The 23360-nt window shown below is 49.5% G+C and overlaps 2 protein-coding genes and 1 non-coding gene across 6 annotated transcripts in view; 1 reads left to right on the forward strand and 2 right to left on the reverse strand.

Moving 5' to 3' along the window:
• Nucleotides 1–2455, reverse strand: part of ift172 (intraflagellar transport 172) — a 36719-nt gene extending 34264 nt beyond the window's left edge. Inside the window, exons 1-4 of one of the 2 annotated variants that reach the window (XM_086188783.1) lie at nucleotides 2415–2455; nucleotides 834–977; nucleotides 252–364; nucleotides 135–174 (exon numbers count right to left, since the gene is read on the reverse strand). In XM_086188783.1, the coding sequence (XP_086044909.1) occupies nucleotides 135–174; nucleotides 252–364; nucleotides 834–953 (273 nt within the window). In that variant the 5' untranslated portion in view covers nucleotides 954–977; nucleotides 2415–2455. Of the gene's footprint in view, nucleotides 1–134; nucleotides 175–251; nucleotides 365–833; nucleotides 978–1413; nucleotides 1584–2414 lie in introns of those variants that run through there. The other variant, XM_086188784.1, reaches the window with a different exon arrangement.
• Nucleotides 2049–2120, reverse strand: trnaa-ugc (transfer RNA alanine (anticodon UGC)). The gene has a single exon. It is a non-coding gene; the product is annotated as a tRNA-Ala (tRNA).
• A 1374-nt stretch (nucleotides 2456–3829) lies between the features above and the next one.
• cad (carbamoyl-phosphate synthetase 2, aspartate transcarbamylase, and dihydroorotase) lies at nucleotides 3830–23117 on the forward strand. Of its 3 annotated transcripts, none has more exons than XM_086188781.1 (44): nucleotides 3830–4283; nucleotides 5476–5615; nucleotides 5978–6107; nucleotides 6352–6494; nucleotides 6675–6816; nucleotides 7455–7626; nucleotides 8626–8811; nucleotides 8892–9001; nucleotides 9098–9240; nucleotides 9344–9475; nucleotides 9905–10138; nucleotides 10348–10569; nucleotides 10718–10906; nucleotides 10990–11114; nucleotides 11297–11430; nucleotides 11598–11710; nucleotides 11946–12110; nucleotides 12654–12739; nucleotides 12868–13114; nucleotides 13264–13362; nucleotides 13445–13669; nucleotides 14001–14183; nucleotides 14264–14482; nucleotides 14597–14764; nucleotides 14851–15033; nucleotides 15199–15303; nucleotides 15510–15755; nucleotides 16398–16479; nucleotides 16593–16759; nucleotides 16898–17062; nucleotides 17189–17320; nucleotides 17654–17855; nucleotides 18104–18294; nucleotides 18377–18517; nucleotides 18601–18678; nucleotides 18788–18929; nucleotides 19029–19222; nucleotides 19510–19584; nucleotides 19783–19995; nucleotides 20130–20255; nucleotides 20362–20517; nucleotides 20651–20752; nucleotides 20869–20963; nucleotides 21410–23117. In XM_086188781.1, exons 1-44 carry the CDS (start codon nucleotides 4193–4195, stop codon nucleotides 21507–21509), a joined length of 6693 nt encoding a protein of 2230 aa, XP_086044907.1. In that variant the 5' UTR covers nucleotides 3830–4192; the 3' UTR covers nucleotides 21510–23117. The 3 variants fall into 3 exon arrangements, with proteins under 3 accessions (XP_086044907.1, XP_086044905.1, XP_086044908.1); XM_086188782.1 differs by lacking the exon at nucleotides 3830–4283 and adding an exon at nucleotides 5170–5356; XM_086188779.1 differs by having other exon boundaries at nucleotides 8892–9240.
• The last annotated feature ends 243 nt before the right edge of the window (nucleotides 23118–23360 follow it).

Raw genomic sequence — 23360 nt, forward strand, 5'->3', positions numbered from 1 at the left:
CTTTCCAACAGGTAACAACCAGAGGACTGGACGTCCCAAAGGGGTGACACCCCCCGTTTCTCACTACGTGACATCAATGATGAACCACGGCGGCTGCGTGCTCTCTGAAGCCCTTTCATGATGTGTGCACTCACCGTCTGAACAAATTTGTTGCAAATGGCTTTCTTGTCCCCCCTAAAAGAGATCAACAACAAAATCAACACACACAGACCAGTCAGGCGTAGACGTGATGGACAAGGAAAGGACGTCACCAGTCTTCGCCGATTCTGTAGACAAAGATGATGTTGTCCGACTGGCCGATGGCGATTTTAGTGGAGTCGGGTGAGAAAACCATGTCGCTGACCACGTAGCTCTGTTTCCCATACTGGCAACAGACAACACCAAAACATCGCCATTCAAAAAATGACATTTATCTCACGCAGGATCCTGAAAAGTCCGACCGTGGAAAAGGTATTTTGCCGATATACAGGTTACATCTCAAGACAAATATCAACACCCTCCTCCATAACACTTGAACTTCACGTTTACAGCAGAACGAACGTTAAGCCAGTTAATAACAGCATCTAAGATACTTTACACCAGATGTTCTCAAGGCCCACCTGCTCCTGCTGGGACAGGGACCTCCTCCCAGCTGACAAGAATAAACATTGATGATCGTTATGTTTTTGCTGTGATACAAACGCATCTAGACTGTGACTGGATTCCTCTGGCAGCACTGCCGCTCTCCATCACACTTGTCATTATCTAAACGCGAGTTCCCCCAGCAAAAGGTGAGGTCTACGCTCCGTCTTCTATTATTTGTAAAGGTGCGGATGGGCGTCTCCGTGTCCCACCTTGGAGTCGAGGGGCTTGGTGGAGAACTTGTCTCTCCTCTCTCCCTGCTCGTCGTAGAGCAGCACCACTCGGTCGACCGTGCAGACAGCGAACTTTGTGTTGTTAGGAGCCCAGGCCATGCACGTCACTTTGGCAGCGCCTTCCTGCAACGGCGACACAACACTCACAAATCATCATGTTGATCTGACAGGGACAGGCGACAGGGACAGGAGACTGGGGTGCAACATTCAACCACGGACCCAAGGCAGAAAAATCACAAAATCGCTGGGATATATTGTTACGTTCTGTAAAAATAACACTAACATTGAAGTAACACTTCAATCAATCAAAATGAAGCTCGGGTGATTTATGCTTAAACCTCGCACCACACATGCTAGCAGGCACCTCAGATTATCTGCTAAAACAGATGTATACACGGAGCAAAAGCAGTTTAATCCGGAGGAAACGTTTGTCCCGTTCGTGCAATCGAGGTTAGGACGATCATTACGAGCTAACACCAGCAAACCAGCCACCGGCCACTTTAAAAGTGGCTCCGTCCGTCGCACCAGCTAGCAGAAGCTAACATGCTACTCAATTTACCTGGGCGGTTAAAAGTGTCTTTAGATGCTTCAGTAGCATTTTTTGTAATTCTTCCGGAAGCTCACGCACAGAAGATATCAACTGTTAAATTATGGTCACTGTGTCGAGCAGCGACATGCTAGCTCCTGGGAGGGACGACATCTTTACTGTAAACATGAATGTGATCTCCTTAGTTACCGCATGGGCGGGGCCTGTTTTTTTTCTTCTTCTTCCGCTGTGATGCATTCTAGGCCACAGGAAATCTCAGCGCTTCAATGTTCCTGAAAGATCTCCGGTGTCCTCTATTGTGATATTTTTGCTTCAAGAAGTGAGGTTTAACAGGGAGTACAAACATGTGGGTGTTCACTGTGGTATCAGGACGACGGTTCAGGCACTTTGTGCTCAATTGCTAACTCGTTAACTGAGACTTCAATGACGAGGCAGCGACTCACGCGATGTGTGCGTCTTCGCCTCTAGGCGTCACTACTGAGCGTTGCGATAAATCTGCCCCTATCGGCGTCAGACCCGATCTTTGTGCATTCTTGGAGGGATAACCGGCGTTACCTCGGCATGAGTGAAAACCTGCGCCATTACAAGCCTGCTGGTGTAAAAATGTAGGTTTGTGAGTAAAGTGAATCTTAGGGGTAAAAACATACTGGAGATGCCGGGGATTGAACCCGGGGCCTCATACATGCAAAGCATGCGCTCTACCACTGAGCTACATCCCCACCTCTACTATGTGGCAATGGAATTTCTGTATTTAACATGTAACAGCTGTGGTTCGTCATCGTGAAGCTGTAACTCAGTTCAGTTTGTCTTAATTTTCTTTTTTTTACTTTTCAGTTTACTTTGTGTGTGTGTGTGTGTGTGCGCGCGCGCACATGTTTTCGTATGGCCGTCTAGTAATTAAACTATAAGTATACGTACTTGTAGAGAGAAGCCTTGTTAAGACGGAATAAACAATTTAAATTAAAAATAAAGTTATTGGGCAACTTCCTACTTGTAGACCAAAGTTCATTTACACCCCCCGGGGAAAAAACAACGGGGGGGGGCGTTGTTTTTCTTGTTCTTCTCTTGCTCAACCTCCCAAACATTGATGGTGCCCGATAGAACCGTGTGGAACCTGTACATCGTGTAACGGTTCCCGGTTACACACCGCCATCCTCGTGGTTCCAGCTGCTCAGGAGAAGTCGGATGCTGGGCCCTCCCCGACAACCGCTGTAAAGGCGATGACGTCAAAGAGAGCGCAACCCCGCCAAGTAACCCAATTGTACCGGAAATACACAATTATATTGATTCTTCAAAATAAAGCCCCCGGTGCGTGGGGAAGCGCGAGCCCTCCTTGAGATGCTCAGAAACTTCTAGCCGACATGAAATTTAAACACGTATGGAACATTTTGCTGCTTTTGATCAACATCTACATTAAAAGAAAATGTTTCTGAGTGGATTTATTTTTTTGTTTGTCGGTCAGTCGGAGCTGATGGCGGACCAGTATTTGCTCTCTCTAAGGTCTTTTTATTCATGACAAGTCGTGAACAAACCAATCACTTCAACACGTCTCACTGCCCGCACACGGACTTCGTCACAAAAGTTACACGCAACATTCACGATTCAAGATTCAAGGACTTTATTTCTCACATGTGGATGTGCACAGCGCGCTCGCAGTGACGCAGGGTTGCGACAAGCAAACTGTGCATAAAAAATAAATTAAAATGGAAAGAATGAATTGTGGAAAGACAAAAAAACAACGATTGCGAAGTTATGGAGAGGAAGTTATGGAAAGTTTAAGTAAAAGCACGTTGATATCGAGAATTTAATAAATAAATGAGACCAAAAATTGTATAAATATATACATCCACACATAACCAGTATTTTCTACAGGTGACAAAATACTGGTTATTTTTCCATTTATCAATGACAGGAAAACAAATGCATTCAGAATCACACGGATTTAACCGGTGGAATGAAAGCTGTGAGTCACCAGTGGAGGGAGGATGAATTTCACGGCCGTTTCTGGTGTGAAGGAAACGAATGAATAAGAAGATTTGAATCATCTTTTTTCATTCACTCGCACATTTAATTAAATAGATTTAAGATATTCAAAACGCTGGTCACGGCGAAAATATTTCTCCTTGATTAATTCAAATAATTCGATTTGAAGCGGTGTAATTAATTCACTTCATTTGACAGGGTTGGCCTGGTAGTATTTTCATAATTGTGAGTTTATGACATCAGCATCGGACTTGCTTACATGAGCAAACGCTTGTTCATCATGGAAATCAAATTCGAACGGTCCTCGATGGATGTATCTGTCTCTTTCTTGGAGAAAGAAAAATCCTGCTCTCCACCGACCTTCATGCGTGACCGATATAATACACGGCTCTTATTTTGAAAAGCAACACCGGACGTGCCTTATGTGACTGCGTCACACTTGGCGTTTCATCCGGCGGGCCGACTTCCACACTGCTGCCGGCGTGTGTGGAACACTTTCTCTCACGGCCCCGTCCTGCTGAGCGGGAAACTATCAAACCGACGCTCTGCTTCTCGGTCTTTTTTGGCTTCTCGGTCGCTCCGGATCCATCCCGACGGCCCCTGGGTTCCGCTGTCTCCCGTTCTGGACGGTTTCACGGGATCTCGTCGGTACCTTCTGATCCCCACGCGCGGCTTGTGGTTCACGTGGAGACCCGGTGGTGCCTGACGTCCACCCCCCCCCCCCCACACACACACACACACACACACACTGTCGCCCCCTCCGCCACCGGTAACGTTGAAGTTGTTAGCGTTAGCCCCGGGAGGAGAAATGACAAACATGGCAACCTTGATTTTGGAGGACGGGAGCAGATTTACCGGCCGCCTCTTCGGTGCAGATGTGTCAGTGTCGGGAGAAGTTGGTGAGTCGGTGCCGCTTTAGCTTCCCAGAATCTCTTCACCCAGCTGAGTTCGGTTGTTTTGATTATTATTTCGCGATATTCCATGTGACGCTCCCGGTAACCGGCAACAGCCTCCCCGCGGCTGCTAGCCGAGGTAGCAGCTGAGCAGCAGCCGTCAGTCTCCGCTTGACTGTCTGCCGTGCTAACCGGACCAACCTGCTCGCTAACTCGGCACCTGAGAGGTGGGGTGTCGCTGAGTGGGGCTGCAAACCAGCGGGGCCCCGCAGGTGGAACCGAGCTGAAGATGGGTCGTTGATGAGCGCCTCCCGGGGTCGGCTCACGCTGCCGGGCGTCTGGGTGTTGAAGATTGGCCCAACAAGACCGGAGAGTTTCTCCTAAGTTTGATTTGTTAAAACAACATGAAAAAGGTTGTTGCACCACTGTGTGTGCGCCCCTGTGACCTTTGACCCCCGAGGTGTTACAAGGTCATCCTAGAATCCCACATTTTTCCTGGTGTTGCTGAGATTGTGCCAGCGTTTGGAGGACAACAACTCCAAATCCTGCTTCTTCTTGGTTCCTTCTTTTGTTGATCCGAATCTCCAAAACCTAAAACTTGACATTTTCTGTCATAAATTACAAAAAAAAAAAGAATCAGCGAATCCCTGAAACTGAAGGAAATATTACACAATTCTGCTCGAAAAAGAGGACAAACAGGTCGATTCGTTGTCGCAGCCTTGATGTTTTCATCGATGTTTCAGTTAATTTTACTGATCCTGATGTTTGTTTTTATAAACTTATGTTGTTGTTCCACTTTTTATTTACCTGTCCGTCCCCCCGGAGACGCAAAACCGCAAAAACTACTCATTAGAAGTATCTCAGCCCTTCATCACACCGTCCTTGGAAGAGAGCGAGTTCCACTGGGGATCTTGTCATGTACAAACAAGTTTAGATACGATCGCCACATTTCTGATAAACGCGTGTGATTCGATGCATTCATAAACCAATAATCATGATTTATAAGATTATTACCTTTTGGAAACGCGTTCTTATGAGCGAGTATTCGTACACGACACCTCAGCTGACAGGATTTGTAGGTGAGGTACCTGCCGATCTCTGGTGTCGGCAAATTGTAGTACCAGTGATTATTGAGTATCTCTCGGGCCGTGGCCGGCGTGTGTATGATCGTGTACTAATGTGTATTCTGTGTGCTCAGTGTTCCAGACAGGCATGGTGGGCTACCCCGAAGCCCTGACTGACCCCTCCTACAGCTGCCAGCTGCTGACACTCACTTACCCTCTGGTCGGCAACTACGGCGTGCCGAAGGACGAGGACGGCCAGTTTGGACTGAGCAAGGTGAGGCGTGCCTGCGTGGAGTTTCTGTACAATTTTAAAAACATGTCAAGAGTTTTCTGGACCCTTGTAGGTTAAAGTACTCTGAACTCTAGCTGTGGATTTACTTACAAAAGGGGTGACACTCTTGACCTTGGTTCTGTACCGGAGAGAACGTCAGTTATAGAATCTAGGAGGTCTTTAGAGAACAGCCTGGAAACAGGAAGCAGTCACAGCCTGATGTGCACCAGAGTCCCCATCCTCACACCCTTGAACCCGGACTCAAAGAGCTCAGGGTGGGAAGATGAAAGCTGGTCAAGCCTAAGAAGGGATGCATGGCACCTGCGCCGTACGGTGATGTGTTCTCTGCTTCTTGTGTTCTCCAGTGGTTCGAGTCGTCGAAGATCCACGCCGCAGCTCTGATTATCGGAGAACTGTCCGAAAATCCCAGTCACTGGAGTTCAGACAAGTCTCTGGACCAGTGGCTCAAAGAGCAAGGAGTTCCTGGTCTACAAGGTCCGAGAACCCCGCCAGAATTACCCGCATCTGTGGGTTTGTCTGTCAGAACCAGCCAGGCTGTTTGTCTCTGCCTCAAGTACAAATGTGTCAGGGGAGTTCTGGTCCAGCTCAGTGTAGTGTTACGAGAGAAGGAACAGAACGGCCGGGGCTCTTTGTCTCGGTCTCTCAGACTAAACTTCTAAATCCAGGACTGGACCAGAAGAAGAAGAACGCCTGAACTGACCTCGTTTTCTTGCTTTAGGCATTGACACTCGCTGTCTGACCAAAAGGATTCGAGAGAAGGGCACCATGTTGGGGAAGCTGGTGGTGGACGGGACGCCTGAGTACAACGTCCCCTTCGATAACCCTGACCAGAGGAACCTGGTCCAGGAGGTCTCCGCCAAGGTAACCTGCACCTGCTTCAAGTCCTGGACGGACATGTGACCTCGCTTTTAAGACAAATGCTGAGCTTCCCGGTGTGAAGGAGTCCAGGAGGGTCCGCCTGGCTCCTGTCGCTCCCCCCTCATCTGTCCAGGGTGGATAATCGACCCGGTTTGTGTTTCTATCTGCTGTCGTCGTCTCCAGGAGCCTCGCGTCTTCAACCCCAGCGGCAGCCTGCGAATCACGGCGGTGGACTGCGGCATCAAATACAACCAGATCCGCTGCCTGGCTGAGCGAGGGGCCCAGGTGACCGTGGTGCCCTGGGACCATCCGCTGGACAGCGCGGGTGAGACCTTGTCCAGTTCAGCACCGACTGGTCCTGTGCGCAGCAGTTCTAACAATACAAATACAGTTGTCGTCGGTTTGGTATTTTTCCAAACAATGAAAAATTTTAGAAGCTAAATAAATAAATCAGTGAATCATCACACTAAAAGAAAATCACAGGATTATGACACATTTATTACAAAACCCAAAACATGAGCGAAATAATTCTGGGTGTGCAACAACTGTGAAACCCCAAAACCTCTGTGGTTAAATGTTGACATGACTCAGGTTTGGTAAGTGAATGAAGAAAAGTCGGTCTTAAGGGTGTAATTCTGCGGTGAGGACGGTTAAATAAATCAACTATTTTGAGCTCGCGCCGGTAAAATGACAGCTCATCAAGGAAGTCATTGTGCACAGCACCAAAAGTGAGTTTTATTTCTAAATAAATGGGAATGGCAGGACCTCCTGTGCAGACGGGAAACATGGTGTTGTCAAGTAAACGTAAAATATCGGCAGGCGTAGTTTGAACTCGGAGCTGATTTGAGTTCCCAGGCGGTAACTGAACGCACCACGGCGTCCCTCTCAGAGGGAGACGTCCAACGTGTCCGGCGGTCCTTCGAGCTTTTGTGCCCGTGTTTGTCAACTGTTTGTCTTTTCCAGATTTTGACGGTTTGTTCATCAGTAACGGCCCCGGTGACCCCCGGCTCTGCCAGGCCACCATCAGCAACGTGAGGAAGGTGGTGTGTGTGGACCGTCCCAAGCCGGTGTTTGGCATCTGCCTGGGACACCAGCTGCTGTCTTTAGTCATCGGAGCAAAGACCTACAAGATGAAGTCAGTGTCTGACACGCACACACACATCAAGATGATTGACAGGTGTCATATTTACAGTCCCAGGTTCAGCTGATGTCTTTGGAACGTCAGCCTGTCACAGGCTCGCGTTGGCGTCCGGAACTCAAATCTGTGCTTTGCCAAGCGTGCAGAAGGTTTTTGGATCGGGACAGAGGCGGTGCCCTCAGTGACCCGAGTCAGGGGAGCGCTTCTAAACCCGTTCACACCCTCTCTGAGTTGTGATGTGAAATGCGTCCTTTTGCTGTTCTCAGCGGTCTGCTGTTTGACTTGTTATGAATACGACTGAACAAACACTGGAGGCGGTCGGCTCCTCGCTGCCCCACTCTCCAGCCACATCTGCTGGATTAGGGAGTGTCTTTGTCCCCCAGTGATGACGGCCGCTTTATCAGGCTGGATCCGAAGGTCAGGAAGGGAAGTGAATGTTCCCATTAGTTTGCTGGAATCTGCTGGCATCTCGGCTCATTAAAGTGAGATGGTTCACAGGGTTTCTCTGGGAGGAAAGTCCCAGCAGGTGCACGCTTTCTGCCGGCCTGAGCAGAAAGTCTGAAGCAGGGCCGGAGGGTGAGACGGCGCCACCTGCCACCCACAACACACCACTCGAGTTTTATTTATTACATTGCTTAGAACAGGGAGCTGTAGTAGCTGGACTCACGTGGTCAGATCAGGCCAGAAAACCTCTCCTGGCTGAAGTCACAGGTCACTCCTGCACGTTTGCAGCTTTTATCAGGAGCCCAGAACGAAAAACAAGAAGTTTGCCTTGAAATCCCAGGAGTTCTCAGGTTATGCTGGTTTAGTCCAACTCTGTAAAGCACTTCATCAGTTGGAGTGCACAGTTCTTTCTGATTTCATTCCTGTTGCTCTGAAGTTGAGGCCTTCAGTCAATCTTTCATTCATACGAGCAACATGATCACTCTTGTGTATTTCTTTAGGTCTTAAAAAGGAGCCTGTTTTTCAAAAGTGTCATTTTCAACTGTCTGTCAGGTACGGGAACCGTGGCCACAACCAGCCCTGCATCCACAAGGGAACCGACCGCTGCTTCATCACGAGTCAGAACCACGGCTTTGCTGTGGACCCGGACACGCTGCCAGACGACTGGGACGTCCTCTTCACCAACGCCAACGACCACACCAGCGAAGGCATCGTGCACAACACGCAGCCGCTGTTCAGGTAGCAAGCACACGTATTTATTACCTCGTACTGCACACACGTCTTTACATGTTTGAGTAGAACTTGCAACTTTTTTTCAGCGTTCAGTTCCACCCAGAGCACATGGCGGGACCCACAGACTTGGTCAGCCTGTTTGATGTCTTCCTCGCCACTGTCAGAGACCACAAAGAGGGCAAGGCTGGCAAATCTGGTAAGAACCTCAAACACGCGGTGACTGACACGGGTGGTCGCTCAGCTGTAATTATACACAACAATGGGACGACATTTAGTCTGTCTTTCCTTGCAGTGAAGCAGCGTCTGCTGGACCATCTCACGTTCCCGCATTCCCCGAAGCCTGAAGAGGTGAACAGGCCCAGGAAGGTGCTCATCCTGGGCTCCGGAGGACTGTCCATCGGACAGGCTGGGGAGTTTGACTACTCAGGTTCACAGGTCCGAAGTTACTACAAACTTAGAAGTTGTTAACATGATTTTAATCTGCGCTGTGATGCGCCGGGACTCGGTTCCCACCAACACTGCTGTTTTGGTTTTTCAGGCTATTAAGGCTCTGAAGGAAGAAAACATCCAGACAGTCCTGATCAACCCCAACATCGCCACCGTCCAGACCTCCAAAGGCCTGGCTGACAAAGTGTACTTCCTGCCTATCACGTCGGAGTACGTCACCCAGGTACAGATGACCTTCGACTGCCTGGAGATGCATCGGATACTGCGCTGTAAGAAGGTCGTGGGTGTGAACCCTGACGGGCAGTCGAGGCCTTTCTGCACTGAGAAATTAAAGATGTTGAGACCAAAAACATGTTAGGTTAACCTCACGATGTGGCCTGTCCAGGTGTCTGGGCACAGCACCAAACTACAACCTTTGACCGGCTCGTGATAACATACATATTCAGAGGGATGAGATTGGGTGTAGATCCACGGAAGGACGTTTATCAGATAATTAGCTCCTGAAAAATCAAAAAAGCAGATGGGTTAACCTCCCCATCCATCCAGCCTAAATGCAGGGTCACCAAAGGTCTTCTTACATTCTCAAAGTTCCAGATAATCAAGACATTTGGTCCAGAATACGTGAGCAAGCTTCCGATCTTCCTGTGGTCAGGTGATAAAGAACGAGCGTCCCGACGGCGTTCTGCTGACCTTCGGAGGTCAGACGGCACTGAACTGTGGCGTGGAGCTCACAAAGCTGGGTGTCCTGGAGAAGTATGACGTGAAGGTCCTGGGAACGCCGGTGGCCTCCATCGAGATGACGGAGGACAGGAAGATTTTTGTGGAGAAAATGGAAGAGATCAACGAACATGTAGCGCCCAGTGAGGCGGCGCTGTCTGTGGAGCAGGTGAGGAGGCGTCCACATGCACGTGGAATTTGACAGTAGTTCTTACCCAGCATTCGAACACGGTGCAGAAATAACTGAGTTATTTAAATTCAAATGCTGGCCTTTTATACAGCGAGTCATCTCTACGTTCAACTTCATGCTACTCCTATTTTTGCAAATCAATGTGTTTTTGTTTTTTTTCCATTTTCCCCCAAATTTTGATGTCACAGGCTGTAGCAGCTGCAGAGCGTCTGGGCTACCCTGTCCTGGTGCGCTCAGCATTCGCCCTGGGGGGTTTAGGCTCTGGTTTCGCCAACAACCGCGAAGAACTAATTACTCTGGTGACGTCAGCCTTTGCCCACACCTCCCAAGTACTGGTGGACAAATCCCTGAAAGGCTGGAAGGAGATCGAGTACGAGGTGGTCCGGGACGCCTACGACAACTGCGTCACCGTGAGTAGAAGCTAATGGCGTTCATCCGGTGTCCTGAAAGTTTGGACAGTTTTGTTCTCTGACAGACTCTCGCATGGGAGAGGACTCACCTGCCACCTGTTGTCATTCTGCTCAACAAACCTCTCGCACACCTACCCTTCTTTTTTAGGTGTGTAATATGGAGAATATTGACCCTCTGGGCATCCATACGGGAGAATCTATCGTGGTGGCGCCCAGTCAGACGCTGAACGACCACGAGTACAACATGCTGAGGAACACGGCCATCAAAGTCATCAGGCACCTCGGCATCGTGGGAGAGTGTAACATCCAGTACGCTCTTAACCCCGAATCTGATCAGGTTAACATTTACACACAGTAACCAGGACAGAAGTGCTCACAATCACCCAGATTTAGTTGGAATGAACTTTTTTTTCTTCCCAGTACTTCATCATCGAGGTGAACGCGCGTCTGTCACGGAGCTCGGCGCTGGCCAGCAAAGCCACCGGTTATCCTCTGGCTTACGTAGCGGCTAAACTTGGCCTGGGAATCCCGCTGCCACAACTCAAGTAAGTCTGTCACGTTAAAGACATTCAAAGCAAAAAAAATGCAAATGCATGTGTCCTTGAGAAAGGCTTCGACCCTTGGAACATCTTCAGCGCATCTGGAGTCGCGGTGGATGTTCATGAGACCACCTCAAGACCTTCCAGCCCGCGATTGTTTACAGGAACCATAAATGTGCTTCCTGTAGGAATTCTGTGACCAACTCAACAACGGCCAACTTCGAGCCCAGTCTGGACTATTGTGTGGTGAAGGTTCCTCGCTGGGATCTCAGCAAATTCCTCCGGGTTTCCACCAAGATTGGCAGCTCCATGAAGAGTGTTGGTAAGCGGCAGCTGAAAGTATTACATGTGATCGTTTTTGTGAGTGGACGGTAGGAATAGGGGTTGGACAGAAGTACGGACGGAGCTGTGGAGGAGGCCTGATCACAGGAAGGACACAGTCAGTTCCGTGCGAGCTATGAACCAGAGTTTGTGCGCGGTTCTGGACAGGTGAGGTGATGGCCATCGGCAGGAGCTTCGAGGAGGCCTTCCAGAAAGCTCTGAGGATGGTGGATGAGAACTGTGTTGGATTCGACCACACCATCAAACCTGTGTCCGAAAAGGTAAAAACACAACTCGTTTTCCTTGCCTGCAGTTCCCCTCATTTTGCTTCAAGTTCAACACATCTGCTGACGTCCGTAACCCTCCTGTTTTCGACTTTGTGGTGGATAAAGACATATTTTTGTCAGAAATTGGCATCACTGTGGGTTCTCTGAACCAAAACCAGATTGGGTTTTAAATCATGGCAGAAAATTTGAGTCTTCGACGTTTTCTTCTGTGGCCCGTTTTGCTCTCCAGGAGTTGCAGACTCCAACGGACAAGCGTATCTTTGTTCTGGCAGCAGCTTTCAGAGCCGGCTACACGGTGGATCAACTCTACGAGCTCACCAAGATCGACCGCTGGTTCCTGCACAAGATGAAGAATATCGCTGATCACGAGCGCCTGCTGGAGACCTACAACCAGGTGAGGCTGGTGACGGGAAAGCGTGTCACAAACACGTCATGTTCAGGGGTTCAAATGATGCTTTGATCATTGTTCATGTTCACATGGCAACATTTCACTGCCACCCAAAGTTGCAGATGCACAAACAAACTGTTCTCACATTGGGGGACTGTTTAACTACTTGAAGAAGGATGATGAGCCCCTAAGTGAACCTGCAGTGTACTTCCACACCATGCTCAGGTTCCTTTGCATGTGTTGGGGCTGTGATAGTTTGCCAGTGCGTCAGGTCAAACTGAAAGGGAAGTTTTAGCGCCCCCTCTGCTGGGCAACCAGGCAAACTACTTCAAATGATCTGACGAGGTCGTGGAGAAGCCACTTCAAACCCGTCATTGATATTCCAATCAGAGCTTTTCACCCCATGTTTGAACAAATGTTTGATCTCTGAACCAAAACGACTGCTCCAAAAGAGCCATGCGTGAATCTACATCTTCTTATTTATATGATAAAGTGAACCGCGGTGGAGGTTCCGTCTCATTTTCTCTCGTCACCGTTTTGTCCTGACAGGACGAGAGCGCCATGCCACCAGAAGTGATGCGTAAGGCCAAGCAGCTGGGCTTCTCAGACAAGCAGATAGCGCTAGCAGTGCAGAGGTGAGTAGAAAAAGTGATGTCAACTGGAGTGGACAGCAGATATGATTCACAATCCCACGTTGGAGGTGTGTAAACCAGTTTAAAAAGGTTCAGTAAGTTTGCCCTCAAGTGTGTTTTGCCGTTCTCAGCACGGAACTTGCCGTGAGAAAGCTGCGTCACGATTGGTCCATCCGGCCTGTGGTCAAACAGATTGATACAGTGGCAGCGGAATGGCCCGCCTTCACCAACTACCTGTACCTGACCTACCACGGCACCGAGCACGACCTGAGCTTTAACGACCTGCACGTCATGGTGATCGGCTCGGGCGTTTACCGCATCGGCAGCAGTGTGGAGTTCGATTGGTGCGCGGTTGGTTGCATCACAGAGCTCAGGAAGGTGAGTCGCAGGTTCTCTTGAATGAGGGCGGTGTGTTTTTAGCTGTGTTGGTTGGGTCTGACAACGCTGAAAGACTCCTTACCGTCCAAATAAGATGGAATCTTAGTTCATTCAGTTTTTTTCCCCGCTGGTTGTCTCATGAAATGTAGATGGGCTATAAGACCATCATGGTGAACTACAACCCCGAGACAGTCAGTACAGACTACGACATGTGCGACCGACTCTACTTTGATGAAATCTCCTTTGAGGTACGTTTTTATTAAATTTGCAGAGATTTGTGTGAGCGATGGGACAGAGAGGCCTTGAGGTGAACGAGTGCATCTTCTGCAGGTGGTGATGGATATTTATGAGATGGAGAACCCTGAGGGAGTGATCCTGTCTATGGGAGGCCAGCTGCCCAACAACATCGCAATGTCGCTGCACCGCCAGCAGTGTCACATCTTGGGGACGTCACCAGAGTTCATAGACTGTGCTGAAAACAGGTTCAAGTTCTCAAGAATGTTGGACACCATCGGCATCAGCCAGCCTCAGTGGAAGGAGCTCTCTGATACGGAGGTGACTGGTTTGATGACACCTGTAACATGTCAGAATACAAACATCCAGATATTCAACCCTCAGCTTGTTAGTCCGATTTTAGTCCACGAGGGGGCAGCGTTGATCACCAACTTGTGGGTAAAAGTTCATCGGTGCATTTGTGCTTGTTTTTCTGCCAATGAGGTTTGGGTTTCTGTACGTATTTCTAGTTACATATTTTCTGTCATACCTGTGAGTGTTTGCTGTATTTCTAAATGTTACCATGTCAGATATTTCATATGTAATACTGCTGTCGAAGTATTTGCGTCTTTAGTCTTGACGATAAGGTCTGCCTCATTTCTTGTCCCTGCAGTCTGCAGTGAAGTTTTGTGAGACGGTGGGTTACCCCTGCTTGGTCCGGCCTTCCTACGTCCTCAGCGGGGCGGCCATGAACGTGGCATACAGTGACACAGACCTTGAGAAATACCTGAGCAGCGCCGTGGCGGTGTCCAAGGAACACCCCGTCGTCATCTCCAAATTCATACAGGAGGCAAAGGTCAGGGAAAAAAGCAATTTGACTACTTTTTCCTCAGTCCATTCAGTTTCCGAGTGTCTGTCACGGTTTGCGTTTGTCAGGAGATAGACGTGGACGCTGTAGCATGTGACGGGGTGGTGATGGCCATCGCTGTGTCAGAGCACGTGGAGAACGCCGGCGTTCACTCTGGCGATGCCACACTGGTGACGCCCCCTCAAGACCTCAATCAGAAAACCATTGAGAGGATCAAAATGATCGTCCACGCCATCGGCCAGGAGCTTCAGGTCACCGGGCCCTTCAACCTGCAGCTGATCGCCAAGGTGAGAAACATCCTTGCCAGTCTTTCCACTCAATCATGAAAGGGCTCAGACCCGGGGAAGCCGCCTACATTAGATCCTCCTAGCATACGTTATGTCATGTTTGCCCCCAATCAGGACGACCAGCTAAAGGTGATCGAGTGCAACGTCCGCGTCTCCCGCTCCTTCCCCTTCGTATCCAAGACGCTTGGCGTGGACCTTGTTGCTCTGGCAACGCAGGTCATTATGGGGGAGGAGGTGGAGCCTGTGGGCCTGATGAGAGGAAAAGGGATTGTTGGTGTCAAGGTAAACAATCGACCTGACACGTATTCATCGTTTCACCTGCCTGTGTGTTGTAAGTTCCTCTTCAAAGCCGGTCACGTGTTCTCCAGGTTCCTCAGTTCTCATTCTCCCGGCTGGCCGGGGCTGATGTGGTGCTCGGGGTAGAAATGACCAGCACCGGAGAAGTGGCCTGTTTCGGGGAGAACCGATATGAGGCGTACCTGAAAGCTATGCTCTCCACTGGCTTCAAGATCCCCAAGAAGAACATCCTGCTGTCCATCGGCAGCTACAAGGTACACAACCGCCCCAGTTCAGGAAGTTCTAGAGTCTCACAAGTTTGCTGCTAGAAATGAGTTTGATATTTGTTTGTCCAGCAGGTGGTCCGTTGCTTGCTGCATCCTTATTTATCTCACCTTTCCAGCTGTTAGTGATCCAGATGTTTTTTCCTTTGTTTGTAGAACAAGAGTGAGCTGCTGCCCACCGTTCAGGCTCTGGAGTCGCTAGGTTACGACCTCTACGCCAGTCTGGGCACCGCTGATTTCTACACTGAACACGGAGTCAAGGTGAGTGACCGTACATCTTTTTTTCACATCAACGCTTGTTACTTGTGGCAGACACGCAGGGAATGCGTGCTTAATGGAGATGATTTAGAGGTTTATTGTTGGCCTTTTTGGGCACAAAATGGACTTTGCAGTGACAAACATCTGTCCTTTGCAGTTTTGTAAACTGGCCTGAACGACTGTTGGAGGACTGGTCTTGTCTTCCTCAGGTGACGGCAGTCGACTGGCCCTTTGAGGAAGATGACAGCGAGTGTCCCACCAAGGAGAAGCAGCGCAGCATCATGAACTACCTGGAGGAAAACCACTTCGACCTGGTCATCAACCTCTCCATGAGGAACAGCGGCGGACGCAGGCTGTCCTCCTTCGTCACCAAAGGCTACAGGACGAGACGCATGGCCATCGACTACTCGGTCCCCCTCATCATCGACATTAAGTGCACCAAGCTCTTCGTTCAGGTACGTTTCACCTTCAGCCAAGAAGGTGATGTGCTCACCTTTCGTTCTCAGCACTAGAGGTACAAAACTACCGGGTGGAGGAAACTGAAGGGTTTTTGAGAGTCCGAAATTTGACCCAAAATGTGTCTTTATGTCTCAAATAAGATTTAGATCCGTCTCATAAATGTCCGTGCTGAGTGGAAGTGCGACAATAATGGCCTGTGCCGAGACGCGTCAACACCAAACCAGTAGTCGCAAACTCACTGAGGAGCACCAAGCCACCATTCGCCTGCCTGGCACACAACAACTAGACGTTAGAACCTTTTCCTCCAGCGTGGCCTTGACAGCCATGCAGGATTTTATTGACAGAGGTTTTAAAAGTCTTCAAGTATCAGTTGAACCCTGCAGGAACACTGACCCATGGGCCAAAACCCTTTAAGGTTTGGGGAAGGTTCCATGTAGCATTGAAAATGTTGTTGTTCTTTTTTTAAAGTTATGTATTTGTTCGACTGGCTTTGGTGGAGCTCCTCACGCTGCCCAGTTCAATGAACCCTGATCGCACTTGTAATGTAACCTGAGTTCCACCGTAGCATTTAGTCTTTCAGCGTCTCCGAATATTTCCTACAGTCGGACGGTGACATAAAAGCCCTCACTTGTTTCCAGGCTCTTCATCAGATCGGGAGAAGTCCGCCGGTGAAAACTCATATAGACAGCATGGCGTCCCAGACGCTGGTCCGCCTCCCTGGTGAGTCTCTGTGGTTCCGTCTCCGCTGGTGTGACTGTGTGTGCAGGCCACTTCCGAGCGTACGATCAGCTTTTAAATGTTCTATTTCAAGCTCTGTGTTGCTTGGATCCCAGGTCTGATCGACGTCCACGTCCACTTGCGGGAGCCTGGTGGAACGCACAAGGAGGACTTCTCCTCGGGGACAGCGGCTGCTCTGGCAGGAGGAGTGACCATGGTGTGTGCCATGCCCAACACCTCCCCCGCTGTCACCGACCTCAGCTCATTGGCCCTGGTCCAGAAGGTTTGGCCCCTTTAGTTGTTTCTACCAGTCCAAATGATGGGACGGTTGCTTCAATTTTTAGTTTGTTACGTTTTGGTGTTAAATAAATTTACTGAAGGGAAATAAAAACTTAAGTCTTGTTTCTTGCTGTGTCATCAGCTGGCGAAAGCAGGCTGCCGGTGCGACTATGCCCTGTATGTGGGCGCCGCTTCAGACAACGCCGCCATTCTGCCGTCCATTGCCTGCCAGGCCGTCGGTCTGAAGATGTACCTGAACGACACATACTCCACCCTCAAGATGGACAACGTCTCCCTGTGGATGGAGGTCAGCTGAACCACAAAGCAGACCAGACTTTGTAAAAGTTACACCAGCGCAGTCTGAGATTTCTCACCCGCACAAGTCAACGTCGGTATTTGTCTCGCTCACTAACCGAGCTCTCTGTGTGTGAAGCACTTTGAGAAGTGGCCCAAGCAGATGCCCATCGTGGCCCACGCTGAGAGGCAGACGGTGGCCGCAATCCTGATGGTGGCGCAGCTCTACCAGAGACCAGTTCACATCTGCCATGTGGCGAAGAAGGAGGAGGTAAGAAGGGTTGTGTGTGGAGGGTTTCATGTATTTGGCTCCTGGGGTTGCAGGGCCAAAGTTTAGAGCAACACCTGGCTGAGTTGTGGCACTTTGTTAAGGTTCGGTCGCCGTAGTTGCATCAAGCAAGCATTTTTCTGGGTTTCCCACAGAGTTTCTGTCATTTGATTGTTGATCATGGCTCCCCAGCTGTGCTGAGGGGTACAAACATTCAGAACCTCCAATGCTTCCTCACAGATATGTGGAATTACCGAGACTAGTCTTGGACTAGTCAATCTAACAGACGAGCTGCTAACTACTTTCCTGTTACTCTTCTTTCCTCCTCGTTTTCAGATCCTGATCATCCGAGCTGCCAAGCAGAAGGGCATCCAGGTCACCTGCGAGGTGGCGCCTCATCACCTCTTTCTGTGTGAGGACAACATGGCCGACATCGGTGATGGACCAGCGCAGGTCCGCCCCATGTTAGGAACCCGGGAGGATATGGAGGCGCTGTGGGAAAACCTGGACATCATTGACTGCTTCGCCACAGATCACGGTCAGTCACGTCCTCGACTCCTGACAGCAGACAAAACAAGCGTATCCTCCATTGTACAGGTGTACCAGCCCAGCAGGCTGTGACTGAGCCATGTTCCGCACCACGAGTATAAAGGCTCAGCCTGATTGGTCAGGACCGAACCCTCAAATTGACCTGCATTCAGATTTTAACCAGCAGTTGAAATAAAGTGAAACAGATTCTTCGAACATGAGGAGGGACAAATAAGTTTATACCTTTTGTGCTGTCAGCTCCTCACTCCGTAGAGGAGAAGAGCAGCGATCATCCTCCTCCTGGGTACCCCGGCCTGGAAACGATGCTGCCGCTCCTGCTGACCGCCGTCAGCGATGGACGTCTGACTCTGGACGATATTATCCGTCGTCTTCATGACAACCCACGCAAGATCTTCAACCTGCCCCTCCAGGAAAACACCTATGTGGAGGTACAGACCCACACACAGAGAACCAGAAGGAACTGCTCACACTGACATTTCAGGCATTGAGGTTCTGGACTGTGGTTGTCAGGTGGACCTGGAGCAAGAGTGGGTCATTCCTAAGGCCATGCAGTTCACAAAGTCCAAGTGGACCCCCTTTACAGGTCTGAAGGTGAAGGGTAAAGTGCGTCGTGTGGTTTTACGAGGAGAGGTGGCCTACATCGACGGACAGGTCAGTAATCACGCCGCCAGTCGTTGATTGTCAGCGGAACGTCGCTGACACTGATAAACGCCATCTGTCTGTCGGTGTCTCAGGTGTTGGTTCCTCCAGGTTATGGTGAAGATGTGAAGATGTGGCCTACGGCCTCCATCCTGTCTCCTGAAGCACCAATGGTACCAAAACGGGACAAAAGAGATTTGTACAACACCCAACACTTACCTGACCCCTCCAGGTTGTTCGCATGTATTCTAAGGTTGTGTGTGTGTACTTCCTGTGTGTCAGACCCCCGAGCACCCTCGTCCCACTCCTCCCCGTGAAGGTCTTGTCCGAACCCGAGCACCCAGCCCGCGACGCTCTGCAGGAGAGAGCCGCTACCTGTTGCCTCCTCGGGTCCACCGCTCCTCTGATCCGGGATTACCACCAGGTACTACAACCCCCATAATGCTCAGCCGCTGCTACTTCATGTCACTTTCTAGCTTTGTACACACCGTATATTTACACTGCTGTAAATTTCTCCCTTCAGAGATGGTGATGCTGCCCCCAAGTGGTTCTGGTGACGTCTACAGCCACCCCCCTCCTCTGTCCAGGCTGCTGTCCCCACAGTCAGGTCCAGGACAGATACCTGCTGGACAGCTGTCCCACATCCAGATGTCCCCGCTGCTGCACCCGCTGGTGGGCCAGCACGTCCTGTCTGTCAGGCAGTTCAGTAAAGAGCAGGTAGGAACAGCTGCTGGATTACAGCAGTCAGTCCTCGCCATTTTAGTCTCTTTAAAAATGAAGTGAACGTCCTTGTACTCAATGGAATCAATAAACATTCCACAAACAGACACACGAGCCATCAGTCAAAATCGTAGTGTGGCACTTTGTGTTATCAGCGACTGCCATTTAAGTTGTGATTGACACTCCGACAAATAGGGTTTTATGAACACACAAGACTTGAGTATCTTCTCCTCAGTTTTATTTTGCTGCTTGTGTTTTGTTTTGGGTTTTTTTGCCTGTTCCAGATCTCTCACCTTTTCAACGTGGCTCACACGTTACGTTTGATGGTTCAGAAGGAACGAAGCCTGGACATACTGAAGGTGGGTCCGCTCGTCATCGCTCCTCCAAACACGACGCCTGATGTGCAAGTCAGGTGTTGAAATGTACATGTTTACGTTTAAAAACGTGAGAAATACTTGACCAGTACTCACTGATACCATCTTTTAACACCTGTATGTACAGTATGTAGTCTACTTCTGCGATCGCTCCAGAACGCGCTTCTTGTCCCTCCTGTCCAGGGTAAAGTGATGGCATCCATGTTCTACGAGGTCAGCACTCGCACCAGCAGCTCCTTTGCGGCGGCCATGCAGCGCCTGGGCGGCTCCGTCATCCACTTCAGTGAATCCACCTCGTCTGTGCAGAAAGGAGAATCTCTGGCCGACTCGGTCCAAACCATGAGCTGCTATGCCGACGTCCTGGTGCTGCGACACCCGACGCCCGGAGCTGTCGAGGTGGGGGTCCAGCCGCGCTTCACGTAGAGGATTGATGCTCGTCTTTTTTGTGGAACTTAAACTGAAATTCTATTCTGAAGAGTATAAAATGCAAGGAATTACTTCATGTCTTCCTCTTCCTCTATGATGTGTAGAGCGCATCACGCCATTGCCGTAAGCCGGTGATCAACGCCGGAGACGGCGTGGGGGAGCACCCAACCCAGGCCCTGCTGGACGTCTTCACCATTCGTGAGGAGCTGGGGACGGTCAACGGCATGACGGTGAGGGTCGACTACCGGGGCTTAAATAACGACTCAAAATGGGAGGAGCTCAATAATAGAGAGCCGATGTTATGGAAGAAGATTTTGAATGTGTGTTTCCTGTCAGATCACCATGGTCGGGGATCTGAAACACGGCCGCACAGTTCATTCCCTCGCCAAACTGCTGACCCAGTACCGCATCACCCTGCGCTATGTGGCGCCCAGGAACCTTCACATGCCGGCGGAGATCATCAACTATGTGGCCTCTAAAGGCATCAAACAGGTGGGAGCCTTCAGCCGTTGGACACACTCAGTTCGACCAGCTAGCAATGAAGACCGCTAACGGTCAGGGATGTCCTTCAGTTATCAGAGTTCATGCTTGAGCCTGAACAGGAGGCGTGTTCACATGTCTGCAGGAGGAGTTTGAGAGTATCGAGGAAGCTCTGCCCGACACGGACGTCCTCTACATGACGAGGATCCAGAAGGAGCGGTTCGCCTCTGAGGAGGAGTACAAGGCCGTGCGTAGCCGCCACGTTCACAACACCAGCTGCGTTCGCTCGTTTTTGTTGTTGTTGTTGTTGTTTCCAATCTTTAGAGAACTTGTTAACGTGCGACTTTCGTGTTTCTGTGTCAGTGTTTCGGCCAGTTCATCCTCAGCCCTCACATCATGACTGCCGCCAAGAAGAAGATGGTGGTGATGCATCCGCTGCCCCGAGTCAATGAGATCAGGTAGGACGGACAGCCTCAGGTGACCTGGAGTCTTTGTGTCCATGTTGTGTCGTATGATCTCCTGTGTGCATGCGAGAGGAGGGACTCAGTCGCCCACAGTGGCGTCACGATACGGCAAAATCCGACTGACGGCTGCACATTTGGAGCACACGAGTGTTTATTTGTGTATCTGAGGAAGGAGAAACGCAGCTGTGCAGCGTCAGTTTCACAGGATTTAACTCTTTAGATGAAACGTCAACTCTACGACAGAGAACGCACTCTTAGCTCTTTACACACTGACAAGGTGGAACTTGATAACACGGCAACAGAGGATTGTGGTTCTAAAGAGGAAGAGAAAAAAAAGGCAATATTTGAGTCCAGTGTGTTGATGTGTTGTTCGAGGGAGTACTGCAGTATTTGGTCCCACCTCTGTCTGAGAACAGCCGTCTGTGTCCTGTGTGTTCCAGTGTGGAGGTGGATACTGACCCGAGGGCGGCGTACTTCCGGCAGGCAGAGAATGGCATGTACATCCGAATGGCCCTGCTGGCCACCGTACTGGGGAGATAAACGCCAGCGCGTCACGCCATGTAGATTTCTCCTCTGTATCACATCCTGAAGCATGTAGCCATCTTTATTAGAATCGGACGTAGAGGACGCAGTTAAATTCCACTTCTTTTTCCTTTCCACTCTCATCCCACTTGCATTTATTCTACCTTTCGTTGTTTAGAGTTTTTTTGCTGTTATTTAGATGCTTTTTTCGGGTTAAGAAAATGTTTGTTTTTTTAATTTGTTGTATTTGTTTGCGATGTGAAGAGATTCTTTAACCGAAAAAGTTTATTTTCCCTCTTGAGCACTCGGGAGTAGAAGTCTTGAGCTCACAAAGATGTCCCCCCCTCTTGTTTTACTTCTGTGTGACACCAGAATGCAGAAAGAGCCAGCCACACACACCGAGCTGGAAGCTAGCGGAGACTGTTACCGCGGCAAAGTTTCGGAAAGCGTCGGTGGATTATTGAGTGAACAGCTAGATGAAGAAGATGTGGCGTCCACTGGATGATACGCTTGAGTTTGATGGACATTTCTGGACCGTTTCGTTGTGGTTAGCCGTCAGTTTAGATTAGCTTCACGCTAAATATACGTGTCTGGCTCTTTCTGCGTTCTGCTGGACTCACAAAGAGGTCATGCAGGAGAGGAAACCTGTTCTGAGTACTTGAATAGGAAAATACTCTTTTTGGGTGAAGTAATCCTTGAACAGACCATCGTTCACTGAGATGGAGAACAAAAGGAGGTGGACTTCAGGTGAAGCGGGTGGTGTCCAGGTGTGTCGGCGTTAAACGCTGCAGCCTCTGTGGCGAACTGATCTGCTGCTTCTGCACTCACTCGTCTGCGTGCAACCACGAAGGGACCAACAAGGATGTTTAAAGGGAGAGAGAGGAAAGCGGCCGCTGCTGTGGGTGTTCGGGCTTCCTCAAGTCTGACGGTGCCGATCATTTCTGCTGTGTGTGAAAGGCTCGTCGCCTCCTCTCACCGCCTCGTCTTGTGTGCGTAGCAGTAACTGAGCCGGAAAAACACCGATCGTGATCTTTGGTGGCGTCAAAGTGCAGTGAGGCAGTTGAGAGGCGCCTTCTTTTTTCTTTTTTTTACCCAGGAATTGATGTCCATTAACACGCTGGTGAATCACTTTGTATTATGAGCAAAAATACAGAATAAAAGTGTCTGTTTTGCAGTTGATGTTCGAGTTCCTGTTCCTGTACGTAAAGGACATTAGAAGTGTTTTCTAAGGGAAAGATGAATGGATTCAAAGGTTAGATGCATACTTGTACCACAGCTTTGAGGATTTGCAGATGAAAACCCGACTGTCTTTCCATCCCCAAAACATCGAGGCTGTAAAGACCAGCATCAGGACCAAGACTGACACGAGAAATACAGGCAATTTTAGTCCGAAGTAAAAGAACACAGTAGAAACTAAGACTAATGATCATTTTTAAAAACTCTTTTATGCCTAAAATACTGTGAATCCAAAATTAGCTGGTAAAGTCTGAGAACAGCATCGAGAAGGAAATATCTGCAAGAAATGCTGCATTCATTGACAGTCCGTCAAATGGCTATTGGATGTAAATTACGGGTGTGAGAATGACTCAGCAAAATTCACGTCATGAGTGAAAATGTGATGTCACTGTGGAGAAAATTTACATTTGTAATGTTCCAGATGTTGGGGGGGGGGGGGGGTGCATGATGCCGCTGGTGTTGACGGGCCACTTCAGGATAAAGTCGTGGCTTCTACTGCGCTGAAGTTTCCTGTTTTTAGTTCACATTGTAAAATCATAAAAATCTGTTTTCACTGTATTGAATTCTGTGACTTTGCACGGACGATTATTGTCTCATTAATTAATGAACGTTGCGCATCTTTAATGAAGAATT

The sequence above is a fragment of the Aulostomus chinensis genome, chromosome 20 (genome assembly GCF_037954235.1).
Source record: "Aulostomus chinensis isolate RoL2024-O1b breed Wild chromosome 20, RoL_Achi_v1.0, whole genome shotgun sequence".
Taxonomy (NCBI): Eukaryota; Metazoa; Chordata; class Actinopteri; order Syngnathiformes; family Aulostomidae; genus Aulostomus; species Aulostomus chinensis.

Coding starts and splice junctions, on each gene's coding strand:
- cad (XM_086188779.1), top strand. CDS start 4,193: ATGACAAACATGGCAACCTTGATTTTGGAGGACGGGAGCAGATTTACC. Junction 9,241..9,343: donor TTGACTACTCAGGTTCACAG/GTCCGAAGTTAC, acceptor TTGGTTTTTCAG/GCTATTAAGGCTCTGAAGGA. Junction 17,321..17,653: donor ATGTGGCGAAGAAGGAGGAG/GTAAGAAGGGTT, acceptor CCTCGTTTTCAG/ATCCTGATCATCCGAGCTGC.